This window comes from Nomascus leucogenys, chromosome 9, assembly GCF_006542625.1.
Source record: "Nomascus leucogenys isolate Asia chromosome 9, Asia_NLE_v1, whole genome shotgun sequence".
Taxonomy (NCBI): Eukaryota; Metazoa; Chordata; class Mammalia; order Primates; family Hylobatidae; genus Nomascus; species Nomascus leucogenys.
In genome coordinates, this window is record NC_044389.1 from 55,926,889 (window position 1) to 55,941,763 (window position 14,875).

A 14,875-nucleotide genomic window follows, 5' to 3' on the forward strand; every position below is an offset into this window, starting at 1 on the left:
AACCATATCTTCTATTAAATTATTATTATAAGAAGATATGCACTAATCTTAAATAAATTATTTCTTTTATATCCTCTTGTAAACTAAAGTCAAAAAAAGGTTACTTGATGACCTTGGAAACCAGACCATCACATAATTATCACTAATAGTCTATATTTAGCATTTTATTTTTCAAATGTGAACTTTAATTAATTTAAAACTGGCTCAAGACTTTGCCTAGAGACAAAGCAGTCTTTCATGGTTTAAATCTCTGAAAGTTAATGTTTTTAATTATGGCATAATTCCAATGAAAAAACCATCTCTCTTAAGTTTGGGACTTACCTGTGCATCAATATCAATGGCAGGGTAGATAGGAAGCATGGCTGAAGGAGAGATGATAGGACTTGGAGTTGGAGTCTGAGGTTGGGAAATGGATGCAGCAATACTGTGGGTAGGAGTGTTTGACATTGCAGATGCTCTTCCACTGACTGCTGTTGAACAAAATAACTGCACTTAATAAGGATGAAACATTGTTAAGTAATAGTAAGACATATTCACTCAAAAATATTTAAAGACTTCTTAAAACAATATGTCTACAGGAAGACTACTATAGCACTAATAACTAATTTTCCTGGTTATTATTCACGATGACAGTGTAAAATTGTAATGTATACTGAGTAACTCATTTTCTAAATAATAATCCAACTGGAAAACAAATTCCCCTGTTATAAGTAGTCGTAAAACCTTAATTCAAAATAATCCTGAAAACAAAAATGTTTATATATTAAATATAAATGTTTATATATTAAATATATATGCAAATGGAAACTTGTCCATTATATCTTAATTAGAAAAGGGATTAAAGGTAAAATAGTCAAGGGGGAATATGTGGTTTTTACATGCCAATTTCACACCTTATATTCTAGGACTAGTAAAATTAATATCACTGTTGGGGAGGGAAAAATCTCACTACGCAATCATTTAAAACACTGCCATACTGTTTTACTAACTGCAGACTGGGATATAGTAATATTCTGCATTGTAGCCCTCTGGATGACAGCATATTCAAATATAAAAATTTGTCCTCACACAGAAGTGTAGTTGCTCATGTTAAGAATTATTCTGAGGGAGCTAAAATGCTCACCAATGAATCCAGCAATCACACTGACTTAAGGACAAAATTAAAAGATTAGGGTAGAAATAAATGTATGCACACAAACATTCTTCAAATATGGATTACTATTATTCTAAGTATGATGTTGCTGTGATACTATTTTCACCAAAATATGCAACTTAAGAAAAGGCTATTCTGATCAGTACTTGAGGTGGGAGGACTCCAAATATGCTGGCATAGGATATACTGTAGATTCAGCTGAGGGTACTTTATTCTCTCATTGCCTTATTTCTGGAGTTGATAGGTGAACATCATCTCCCCCAACCCCATTAAAAATGCTATAGTATTAAAGTATGGGCATTTATCTCTGGTCAACAGTACTGTGGATGTGTATTACCAAAGTAGTTATCAACTACATCAGACAGAAAACAATCATGATTCACAACTAGATCTGAAACCAGGCAAAAGAGATTATGATCCTGTCAAGAATAAAACTGAAATTGATCTTATTATAACAATTATAAACATAATTATGAATTAAGAAATCTATTTTACATGAAATCCTTAGTTCAGGCACAAACATACACTATACATTATAGCAACACACATTCTATAATTATACATTTTTAAGTCCACTTAAAAGCCAAAGGAAAAACGAAGGAGAAAACAAAACAAAACAAAACAAAACACTGTTTGAATCCTTAGGGATATAGACCAATAGAAAAGGGCATATACTAATATATTAAATTGATCATCTAGTGATCTGGATATTGTTACTCCATATTGATAGTTTTGTATGTTAAGAAAAGATCAAGATAATTTAAATGTACATATTGTTGATATAAATTTCAAACTTATATAAAATCTAGAGCTCTTAAAATTGATTCCATATCTCCTTTGATTGGATTTTCACAACAAAAATGCTAAATACAAAAAGGAGCTTAAACAGGATGAACACCAGTCTGTCCGAATCACTAAATTTTATTTCATAATACTAAACAAGTTAAAAAAAAATCCAAGTTTTATTGTTAAATACTAAATTATAATTTACATTTCAACTGGAATATTTTCTTTTAAAGAACCTACCAAAATTACAAAGATTTTTTTTTTTTAAGTCAAATTGGTTGTTCTTATCACCTCATCTAAAAGGAGATAGGAAAAATCAATTATCTCATCATTTCCTTCGGGGTACCTATGAAACTGGTTTACTAAAATTAAGTAACTGTCAATCACACATCCATTCTCTACAACTAAAAGTAACAAATGTAAAATATGTAGGTACCTGAAGGAACTCTGGTAAAAATCTTTACATGTGGGGCTTCATTTTAGGCTTAGATTTATAGAGGGAGAACCACACGTCAGAAAAGTTTCAATGTCAGCGTAGAAAAAAGGGAACTTGAGATGATAGCAAAGCAAGATGTTGAGACAGGTTAAACAGGGAGCTGATTCTGGTTTGGCAAGTGTGAAGAACAGGAAAGACAGACGATTTTGGTCAGCAAATTTTATGGTAGGAGTCTAATAAATGAAGACTAAGAAATAAAGAGCAGGGACTGCGCTAGAGGGAGGGAAAGAAGACGATGAGACTAATGGGGCTGTAATACACTTTAAACCCCCTAAGAAAGAAGTGGAAATCTTCATTAAGCAACTGAAAGGATACATCCTACCATAGAAATTTAAGATTGAGGCTGCAAAAGTCAGTGCATGAGTATATGTGTATGTGTGTGAATGTGCACATGCCTGTTGTCAGGGATGAGTTGCAGGTAAGTAACCAAATGTTTTTAATCCTACTCTTCCTCCTTCTGGCTATGTTTCTCTCCCCATAGAAATGAGCATAATAAAAAAGTAAAATATTTTTGTGTTATGACAAGCATTTGTCATATTTCCTAAAGTTATATGCACTTAAAAATTTTTTATACAGAACACTGAGAACACACATAATAAAATTTTGTTTCATGTATGAATCAAAAGAAAAGATACTTTACAAACTTCTGATAATTCTGATCAGCATACAAAACTGTACAACTAGCAAATCATTGTTGACAACTATGCATGCCCAAGCACATCAGGTAAACTCTGATATTATATAAAAAAAATTTTTTTAAACAACCATTACTATGTAATGCCTATTCTTCATTCAAGTGGATACGTAATATTTAACTCTATACATCCTTTAGTAGTTTCATATGATAGAGCACTATTACGATCTGAATTCATACGGACATAGTATCAAATTTAGGGTTAATGGTTACTGTGCTCCAACTTTCACAGGATATTTAATAATTTTAAAATTTTACTCTCAATTATTATAATCAGCTAGTCGTGATTAGTAGTGACTTTCAAATCTATAGAAAAATTTTGCACTCATCAATAAGAGTCATACAATTCTTACTAGTAATTATTACTAGCATTTTTCCAATGTGGTTATTTAACCCTTAAGACTAGCAGAAATTTTCATTCCACATGTTATAACTACTGAGGTGCTATTAAAGGAGGACTAGCAAACTTTATAGATATTTTTAAGTATAAAATCTATCTCAGCTGGTTTCTTAGTGTCTGAATGTTACCTAAATATCTAAACACTATACAGTTTTGTTTTCTATTATCCATTTAAAAGATGAAACTTAAAAAAAATATAAGCTCATCATATTTAATGCTACTCAAACAGTTTTTAAATTAGAAAAAGTCAATCATCCTCTAAGTACAGATGAATGAATAAAAAAGGGGAAGAGATCAGATGGAAGTCACCAAAATTCCACTGTTTATTCCTTCCATTTTTCTGTTTTCCTTCCTTTTCAAATTTTCTTTTTTTAATGAAGCAAATTATCCTTCTCAGTATAGCATTCTTATGGCTCACAACCCTATAAAACCTCATCCCATTACTTTGTTACAAAACACAAAAAATAAGTACCAAAAACTAGAAGCATTAAAACAATCTTCTAAAATATATCTTCTTGTCAATGAAATTAGTTATAATGGAATAAAATTTATCTGGCTACACATCTAAAAATATATCATTTATGATACTTTCAAGGGGGCCACACCTTCTCATGATACAGTTAGAAAGAGACTACACATTAACATTCACAGGGGACAAAATCACTTACATACAGTATAATTAAACCCTATTTGGTTTTGAACTTTATTAATTTTGTAAAAGTGTTTTTTTTTTTAAATATCCATCAGGTTTGAAGTCTGATCCATTAGGATATAAAGTATTTCTGTTCATAAATAAGCTTCCTGATGTGTCCTACTAGTTTTGCACTTCAACTTCTATCAATTTCCCAGTTTATTGGTGTGAATACAGAAGCAAAATGCCAAAATTCGATCTCAGTATTCTGAACTTAAAGGAAAAAAATGAAAACAAAAACAAAAATCAAACATCAACCCCACTACTGAAAAACCTAGATTCTCAAGTTACCAAGCTAAGCCAGAAAGCTTCAGTCATTTGTATTGAATGAGCTAATCTTTCATTTGACCTGTATCCATCTGAGAACTTCTGAGATTGAACTAATACTTCTAAAGCTAGACATGAGTCAGTCCAAAAATAGTTCTCAAGTTGGGTAACGGCAAAAAATTTGGGTACATTCTTACTCGCCTTAAGCAAATCATATTTGATACCTGCTCATAACAATATAAACCCACCTGCCATGATGTCATCCAGCGTGTCATTGAGGGTCTGAGCAGGGCTGGCTACCATTAACCCTTGTTGTGTTTCTGTCAGAATTCCTTGCCCCAGCCCTGCCAACTGTGCTTGGCCCAGTACTGGCTGTCCAACTATCACTCCTTGCAGTTCTGTAAGATTTGCGATGGACCCTGGAGGCAAGGGACCTGCTGCCAGAGGCAAAGCTTGAGGCATCGCCAGAGGCTGGATTGGTGCAAAACCCATCTGAGCAGCAGTCTGCTGGGGTTCATCTTTAAGTAAAACAGGATCCACTTGCTGTAACCGTGCATAGTCTCCCTCAGAAAGCTGCTCTCCAACTCCAACAGGAGTTAGTAATCCCAGGTGTTGGCAAGACTGTTGCTGCTGTTGCTGAAGTTGAATTCTTTGAGCTTTAACCTCTAGATACTGCTTTTTTAGCTGCTGCTGAGTTTTCAGTTGTAACTCTCGTTCTACTTTCTGTAGTTCCTCCAAAATCTTTTGTTTCTTCTGAATTTGTTCCTCCCTTGTTTTGTTGAGCTCCTCGATCTTCTCCTTAGTAAGTTGGTCAGCATGAGCCAGTTCCAAGGACTGCAGCTGTGCATTCTTTTCTATGGCTTCTTTTATCCTCTGTTCCAGTTCTGTTAACTTTCCCTGAGCCTCTTCTACAATGCTCTCTGGAGACTGATTGGTGATGTAACCCTGTACATCCTGGCTGTTTGCTGGCAAATGGCTGCTGGACTTTTGTTTAGAAGCAGCTGTGTGAAAAAGAAACCCCCTCAGAAGTGCACATGAATGGCATCCTCATTACAGAGTTACTGTTGGGAGGTTTAGTGCCAACAGTTATGCACTAAGTAATCATATCCATAAAAGGTGAAAATGCACTGTTAAAAAATTAAAAACAAATCCACCTTCTTTTTCACAAATATAAAATGTATGTATTTTATGTGCAAAATCTTTGTAAATTAATTTCAGAATCTTAAAAATATCACATGGCTAAAATTAGACAATAGAGGAACGCAGGTTTGTGATACCTAAGTGTGCAATCAAAGTAACATCTAAGGCTATGTGTAGATATTTTATATGGTCATAAAGATGTTAAAACTCATCATAAGAACAGAACAATAATGCTAAATTATTAGGGTGAAGAGAAAACAGACCTCTAAGTCAGGTTTTTTCACATTTCATAGTCTGTGCCTTTTAAACACACACACATACACACAAAAAGTACCCAAACCACTAAGAAGTAACAAGAAATTAAAATCCAACTAAAATATATGACTTTTTGGGGCCTACCATCTTCAAGACTAATAGAGGCAAGATATAAATTCACATATTCACACAGCTATCTGGCCAGTAGAGAATTGGGATTCAGTTTCCCTGGAAGAAAAGATGCTGGACTATGCCATCCACTGTATCTTCTGACAGCCAGGTGAATAGACAGATCTGGCTATAGGTATAGCAATCAATTGTTTGCTATACCAACTGAAAAAGGTGCCAAGGCTCTAGGTTGATAGTAGTGACTGAAAAGAGCTGGTGAAAATACTTAGCATTCTTGTTCATAAAAGAATATACGTAGCCAAAAACCAAAAAATAAAAACTGCATTGTTTCTTCAGGTAAAACTTTTAAAAAGAAAAACTGATTCAAACCGGTAGGTATAAAATGTTTGGGGACATTACTTAAGAACATGCATGGTGTAACATCCACAAGTCAAATATGGACCTCAGAATTCTAGAGAAATAAACAAGCATATCTCAAGTAACTGAATTATTGGTTGAGAAAAGGTATCCCAGATCAGATATAAAATCTGTATTAAGCCAGTCATTCTAAAATAAATTTCTAATATTTGATACATCTTGTTAATTTATGCCTTTATAACTGCAGAGATTTAAGTAATTTATAAAAATATTGTTCAACTATACCCAGCTTAACATTTTACATGAATAAAAATTACTAACTGTTAAAGGAAATCATGGATAATCAGAACTGCATCAAAGATGAGCATCTGAATTTCTCATGCTAAAACTTCTAATTGTAGCACAAATTAGTGCTATTAACTGTTTTTTTTCCCAATAACATGCTTTTATCATGGGTTAAAAAAATTTAATAATGCCAACTTAGTAAAATTCCTTGTTGGTAGAAATGGCTATTTTTTGGTAATCTTATTTTTACCTGGACACCAAGTAAGAAACAGTCTTTAGAAGTATAACTGACCTTTATTCCTGATGGGAAGAGTGGTGGCAACATTGGCAGGTGGTTTGTCAGGCTCCTGAGGTGGAACAACCATGGGCAGTGCTTGAACTGGTACACGAGGAGCCTAAGACAAAGGACACTAAGTGACTATTAGTGTCCTACACAATCCATTAAGTAATATGCTCTAAATAAAGAATAAATTAGAGATTTTTTGAAAATATTTTTAATATGTCATCTTAGACAATGACATATTTACTTAAAATATGTTGGCACCAAATTGTCTACCATGACATTTTTTAGTAGGCTTTGAATTCAAGTTGTGACCTTTAAAAGCTAAAGCATAATCATATCATCTAGGATCTGAATATTGTACCAGATGTTCATTAACTGTATCAAGTACCTATTTACAAACAGAACTACTACATATTAGAACCAAAAAAAACCTAATTTAAACAGAAACTATACGTGAAAGAGTTAGGATAAAGAAGGCATACCATAAAATGCTTTAATTTTTAAAATCTTACCCTATTTAAATCATGGGATGGGGGAGTTAACTGAGTGACATCTGGTGGAGGGGCTGAAAGCAAGTTATTAGGATAATCCAAGAGATAGCAAACAACACTTGTATGGCCACCTTTTGCTGCTTCTATCAACATAGTTGAGCCATCCTAAAAGAGTGAATATGGAAGGGGGGAAAAAAGTGAAGAAAAATAAGTTAGTTTACAGAATCACTTAGGAAGACAAAGCCAAAATGTCCCAGACACATTAAAATCATAGGTTTGGTAAAGAACGCTTCAAGTGAAAAAGGAGAAAATTTACACTTAGAATGCCATTATGAATGGAACTTGTACATGATATGTTGTAATAATGACCAAGAGAGAAATATTAATTCACAATGCTGCACAAACATTTGAGTTACATACTTTCAAACGGTGAGTAGGATCTGCCCCATGAGCCAAAAGTAGTTCCACCACTGCCAGATGACCCCCTGCACAAGCCAGGGACAGTACAGTATGGTCATTATTAGCTGTGGTTCTATTCACATTCGCTCCTAAAACAGAAAAGGCATGGAAAATCATATTAGTAGAATGGTTTTTCTTAAAATTATGGTAAATTTAAAAATCATGAAGAGTAGAGAAAATAGTATCATAAGGCTCCACATACCCATTACCGAGCTTTAATGATTATAAACACAAGGCCAATCTCATTTCACAAATATCCTACATTAATTCTCCTCTCCCATCTTGGATTATTCTAAAGTAAATAAATCCCAGACAAACATGATATAATTTGAAAAGGTTTCAGTATGCACTAGTAAAAGATACCAAAGTACCCATTACTCATAACGTAATAACTGTATTAAAAGTAAAATATGAAGTTTTATTTGTATTTTAAGTTCTTCAGTAGAAAAGATGACTGAATAAAAATAAACTATACTGCCCTCTATGGGCTTTATGTAGAGAACAAACACTAAATAGAAAGAATAGTACCTTTTTTTTTCCATTAGTAAATTCCTGACAAGGAAAATAGATAATTCACCCCTACTCCCAAATAGGAATGTATCCTTAATTTATTCGTTTGTTGTTTTCGTAGAAATGGGGTCTTGCCCTGCATGTTACCTAGGCTGGTCTCAAACTCCTGGGCTCAAGTGATCCTCCCGCCTTGGCCTCCCAAAATGCTAAAATTACAGGCATGAGCCATTGCACCTGACCTCTATCCCTCATTTGGATTACTGTGCTAGGTAACGTGGGAAATGGAAATAAAACAGCAGAAAGAAACTGAAATCGAACTCATTAAAATTAACCAATGAGAGGGGACAGTGATTATGTACATAATGCTATGTTTGAGAATACTGTTATGAATATATATCACCAGCGCACATTAAAATGTTGAAAGTAATTTCACCAGTAAGTTATATCAAATTTTCTTTACCTATAAACAATTATAAACTTGAGATTTCTTTACTATTATTATAATGTGAAGAAAATGGTATATTATTGCCTTTTAAAATTGTATATGGCCTACATCTTTTTTTTGTTTTGAGACAGGTTCTCACTCTGTCACCCTGGCTGGAGTGCAGTGGCACAATCATAGCTCACTATAATCTTGAACTCCTGAGCCCGAGTGCTTCTCCCACCTCAGCCTCCCAACTAGTGGCACTACAGGTGCAAGCCACCATGCCCAGCTAATTTTTTAATTTTTTGTAGAGACAGAATCTCACTGTGTTGTCCAGGCTAGTCTTGAATTCCAAGACTGAAAGGATCCTCCTGACTCGAGGTCCCAAAGTGCTGAGATTACAAGGGTGAGCCACCACACCTGGCTTCCTCTTTCTTTTATCAATGCAGAATCAAAAGTAAAATCTGTAATCTCTTATACTTAAGAATATGATGAACTCTGAATTGAAAACTGTCTCAACTAGAACTTTCATAGAAAGCATGTAAGAAATAATTTAAAGAAAGTAATAATATACTCTCTTTTATTTTATTTGGTCATTAAGGTCTTTGGTATTCAAACTAAAATTTCTGATCATGAATGAAGATCCTCACGCAATTTGCTATATTTGTCACATTTCAATTGTGAACATTTTTTGTACTATATACAGCTCCCTGTATTTTATAAAAAAGGAAACACAGAACCAGGGAAATAGTAGAAATGTTACTTGCCACAAACTTTTTTAGTGGCAGAAACATCATAAAATTCCAGGTTTCAAGATAATGCTATAGTACATGAACACAGCAGAGTTTGTTACCTAAATCCTCAGTTTTTACACAAAGAAATTTCCCTTTCCTTTATACGTTTCACAACAAGTGTGCTACTTGGTATGACAATTATTTCTAGTTTGAAGCTGGTCTGTGCATGGCAGGATGTTTATCAACTATCCACTCATTCATTAAATGTCAGTAGCATCCCTCCTCATATGATACCCTCTTGCCTTCAAAAGACCTTTACCCTTAAATGTCTAAATGAAGGCAGGGGTAGATACCTTTCAAAAAAAGACAACTGTTTTATACAAACCTACCTTTACTAATTAAGAACTGAACAGTACAAACATGACCAGCTCTTGCAGCTTTCATTAAAGGAGTTCTTCCACCTTCAGATTCATGTTCCTGTTTAAAAAAAAAAAGACTTGACATTTACTTGCCAGTGAACAAGTATTCTTTTTCATGGAAATCAAAAGGAAAATAACTGGACTGATTTCTGAATCTAAATACTTAAATATAATGCTTTGAAGGAAATTAAGAAGTATACTTTTAAATTAAAAAAATCTCAAATTATAAACATACTATATGTGCTGCCAAAGTGAGCATTGGAAATAATTTTAAATTTGAAGTTATAGTCACGTGATCATGATGCCCTCATCTAAATGCATCTGAGTAATTTGTCCTTCTCTCTACACAATGAATTGCGGTACTTGAATATGCATGTATGGTACTCTAGCATGGCCTTCTCCGAACAATCAATATAATGAACATTATCCTCATTCACTCCAAGTTATTTTCCTCTCATGAGTGTATCCCACCTCTATAAATTTCAGTAAGTACATCATTACCATCTCTTTACAGACTTCCTATTATCTCTAGTTTCCCTTATACAAAAATGATAAAAACATTTCTAAAACCATCAACTCTAAGATGTTACAAGAGCTTTCTGGGTCCCAAAAGGATGGAGACTCTACTGCATACTTATGATTACTAAGTAATCAAGAACACTACTGGTGAAATTTTCAATCTTAAAAAAATAAAGATTTGAGAAAAATTATCTTTTGTATGGCATTTTTTATTTCTTTTTTAAACAAGCCTTCACATCTGATGAACAATTTCTGATTTTTCTCTTAAGCCATGTCCTAGGTTTTTCTAATTGCCATCAACTAACCAAGTACTAAAGATTTCACTGCTATATGTTTCAGAGCCATTGTGGCAAACACTAGGAATACAGTTCTTACACTGAAGAAGCTCTAAGTCTAACAAGCTCGAAGCACTTATTATACATGTTCCATTCTAGTTAGTTGTGTGCTTATGTCTCCCTTGTTAGACTTAGTGCTAACACTAAGTGGCCCCAACAATAATCTAATTCAACATTCTCTTCTCATAAACGACAAAAGAAAGGTTAAATTATAAATTATTAAGTTTATAAAATTAATTACTGAAGGGGGGGCTTGTTGCTGCCTGCACATGAATTTGTCATAAACTATGAAGGAAAGAGCACAGTTGCTTATTAATCTTAGAATCTCAGGCCCATAAATATATGGGTGCTTACATTTTAACTAAAGTTGGCCTTTGGACGTCTTATTCCTATTACCCCGCAGGCTAGACTGGAAGACCACCTATTCTACCCACACACAGTTGCTTTATGCTTCCTTACCCCTCAGGCTTCACTCATAAGATTTTTTCCAATTGAAATATCTCTTTAGCCACAACACTGCCATATCTATCTTTCTAAACTTTAGCCATCCCCAAAATAATACATCAGATGACTGCTTTATCTTCTGATCTTCTTTACTCTGCATTTTCACTACAACATCTCTTATAATAACCTCAGTATTTGTCACCTATTATTTTTTCTGAAATTATAAAGTATTTGAGGGAAAAGATTATTTATTATTTATGTTTTAAACTCTTTTATTATTTAATAATGTTCTGAATATTGTAGGCATAATTTATTTCCTAAGCAATATTGAAATTCCTCTAAGCCACATTTGCCTTTTTATACCAAATCAGAAAAGCTTCTAAAACTAGTTAAATAAATACCTAAGGGAAAATCAGTCTGCATTAATATCTGTAACACAAAAATTTCCTTTTTCTATGGAAAATGAGGGATAATGCAGTGAATAACCCTATTAAGGAAAATAAGAATGGACACTAAACAGTGTGGAAAAAAATGTGACTAAGTGAGAGAAAGAATGGCAAAAAAAAAAAACCAAACAGACAATAAAACTGAAAGTAAAGAAATACCTTTTGTCTAGACTCTCCATAATTTAAAATTAATTTCTTATTGTTAAATATTAAGATTTAAAAAGTAACATAGCTTACCAGATCTGCGCCTGCCTGAAGTAAGACATCTGCTACATCAGTATGACCATTTTCACAGGCATATGTTAGTGCTGTATCCCCTGTTGCTGTTGTTGCATGAACGTTAGCTCCTGTAGTAGTGTCAACAAATAATACATAGACTTAATAAAAGAGCCGTAAGACATATCTGACGAAAATAAAAACTTCTTCTGGATAAGTCATATCTCCTCAAGTTAAACAAATTCAAACTTTATTCATTTCTAGAAACAGAGAATATTGTAGGCATTAAAAAAAATTACAAACAAAACTGGTTGAAATTAAAGCTGCAGATACTTCTAACAGCAGTAAGGTAAACTGCTCAGAATACATACAAAGGTATATCACACTTTTTTTTTAAACTCACACATTCAGTGTATCATAGCATCATAAAAATATTTGCATTATGACATTTTTACTTAAATAAATCATGTAAAAAACTTCTCCCAGATGCAAAAATGCCTACCTGCAGCTAATAAGTATTTAACTAACTCCAAATGACCCTCTTGAGCAGCTTCCATTAAAGGGGTAGAACACCCTAGTTCTATATCGGCTCCTGCCTTAATTAGAAAGTCTGCCACTTCCAGAAAGCCTCCACAGCAAGCCAGAGTCAAGGCAGTTTCTTGAGTTTCTTCTGTCTGTGCATTGATATTTGCTCCTAAAATAAAGATTCTAATTATTTAAAGAAAGTCATTAACTTATTCCAGAGATATGAAAAACATGATTGTTTCTTAATACACTGAATCTTAAAAATGAACATTTATATTACTATAATAAATAAGAAAGTGCCTCTCTCCTAACTCCTAAGGTAGTTAAAAATAAAAATAAACAAAACTATTAAAATCACATCCAGATTTGATGTACCACAGCTGGAGTAATATTAACTCAGCCAGAAGGTACAAGTCAGGTGATAAAAAAACTCAAAAAAATAAGCTACATCTTCTCATTATAGTGATTGAAAAATGATAAAGATACTGGTGATAATGATGATGATGATAATAAAAATCTTAACATTCAATAAGCTCTATTTCCCAGGCAATATCAAAGCATTTTACAACTTATTTAGGTATTATTATTATTATCATTAGTTCCATTTTACAGCTAAGGAAACTGAGGTTGTTTAACTTATACAAGGTCACAACAATTGTCATCAATACTACCACCATCACTATAGCTAGCACTTAACAGGCACTATATGACAAGCATTGTTCTATTAGCTTTATACACATGTATTAACTGTCACCAACAACCCTACACATGAGAAAACTGAGGCACAGAGGGTTAGAAACTTGCCTAAAGTTACAAAATTGGCAAGCAGTGGAGTTGTGATTCAACCTAAGAAGTCTGCTCCAAAACCTACGCTTTAAAAATTATAGTCAACATTACTTCTAAATAAAAACAAAAGTTTTTTTAAAAGTGTCATTCCTCTTAAATTTGTCCAGACAAAAACTTTACTACTGAAAGAAAAATAAAATCACACTACAAATACAGAAATGGGAGATTACATCTAAACTGAAGATATCTTAACATATTGAAGTAATTGTTTCACTCTTCCCAAAAAAGTTTATGTACTGAGCCCCTTGACAGCTTCTAATGTGTGTGCATTCTTGCACTCTCATCAAGTTAGTCTTTACTGCGTGGTTTCCCATACTGTTTTATAAAACATTAGATCTATTAAATATTTATTAGTAGGTATTCTGCCCCCAAAGGAATACATTCTCTTGATAAATTACCCTTAGAAATGTTGGCTCTTATATTCCCCTATTTAACTCACAAGCCTTGCCAACACCAGTTCTGTTTTTCGTTCACATATAGCACATGATGTCTCTGAAAGCTCTATGTGAAAGAAGTTTCTTTGATTTTGTTTAACACAGTATGGGAGCCATTTTCACAGTAAATACTTTATCACTGGTTTGTGTAATAGCTCACTGCAACTCTACTAGAAAGGTGAAATACTAAAATCCAATTTTATAAAATTATACTCTTAGGTTTTACACATTTATACTTTAGAGTCTTGATAGATATGGTTACCTTGACCGAGAAGTAATGCCACCATTTCTTCATGTCCTTCTCGAGCTGCTTCCATCAATGGTGTATAACCTTCATCATTGACCTCTTCCAGGCTAGCTCCTCTTTCAATAAGTAAAGCCGCAAGTTCCACATGCCCACCACATGCAGCCAAAGTTAATGGTGACTCAAATGAATCAGCAGGCATATTCACTTGGGCACCGCTGTCAAGAAGTAACCTAGCTACTTCAACATGGCCATCCTAATCATAATACAATTTAAAAAATTAAATCAGCACCATTAAAAAAATCTTGGAAAATGTGAAATCTTCTCAATTACTATACAATGAAGTTTATCTCCACTCAAAAAGGAATAGATCTACATTTAACAGTTGAGTAAATCAGTATTTATTATGCACTGCCTATATTCTGTTAACGTAGAAGAAGGAAATAGAGATTGAAAATACAAAATAAGCAGAAACATGATACCTTCAGTCAAGAAGCTTATTAACCATTAGAAAAAAAAACAGTAAGTATGTGAAATAAGAGACTATAGTGAGACCACAGATAACATCAACACTATATGGTACAAACTTAAATGCTAAAAGGATAAAGTTTAGAGAGGAAAAGAAGAATTTTCATAAGAATCTTTAAGGATAAGCAAACTTTTGATTAGTTAGAAAAAAATGGAACCCTTTTTGGAGAAGTGGGGGAAGGATACATGCTGTGTTAGGGGAACACAATGCATACATTGTACTTTCTATATTGTTCATCATCCAAGTACCAGTGAAATTAAGAAAAGGGCCAGGTGTGGTGGCTCACGCCTGTAATCCCAGGACTTTGGGTGGCTGAGGAGAGGACTGCTTGAGCCCAGGAGTTTGAGACAGGCCTGGGCAAAAC

At 33.6% G+C, this 14,875-nt stretch overlaps 1 protein-coding gene across 7 annotated transcripts in view; it reads right to left on the reverse strand.

Annotated features, from left to right (window-relative positions):
* Window positions 1–14,875, reverse strand: part of ANKRD17 (ankyrin repeat domain 17) — a 182,717-nt gene that overhangs the window by 58,905 nt on the left and 108,937 nt on the right. For 4 of the 7 annotated variants that reach the window (XM_003265726.3, XM_012499489.2, XM_030818977.1 and 1 more), the window contains 9 exons: window positions 14,001–14,238; window positions 12,436–12,627; window positions 11,955–12,064; window positions 9,944–10,031; window positions 7,848–7,975; window positions 7,449–7,592; window positions 6,946–7,048; window positions 4,736–5,488; window positions 322–470 (listed from right to left, as the gene is read on the reverse strand). In XM_003265726.3, the coding sequence (XP_003265774.1) occupies window positions 322–470; window positions 4,736–5,488; window positions 6,946–7,048; window positions 7,449–7,592; window positions 7,848–7,975; window positions 9,944–10,031; window positions 11,955–12,064; window positions 12,436–12,627; window positions 14,001–14,238 (1,905 nt within the window). The remainder of the gene's footprint in view (window positions 1–321; window positions 471–4,735; window positions 5,489–6,945; window positions 7,049–7,448; window positions 7,593–7,847; window positions 7,976–9,943; window positions 10,032–11,954; window positions 12,065–12,435; window positions 12,628–14,000; window positions 14,239–14,875) is intronic. The other 3 variants (XM_030818976.1, XM_003265727.2, XM_030818978.1) reach the window with 3 other exon arrangements.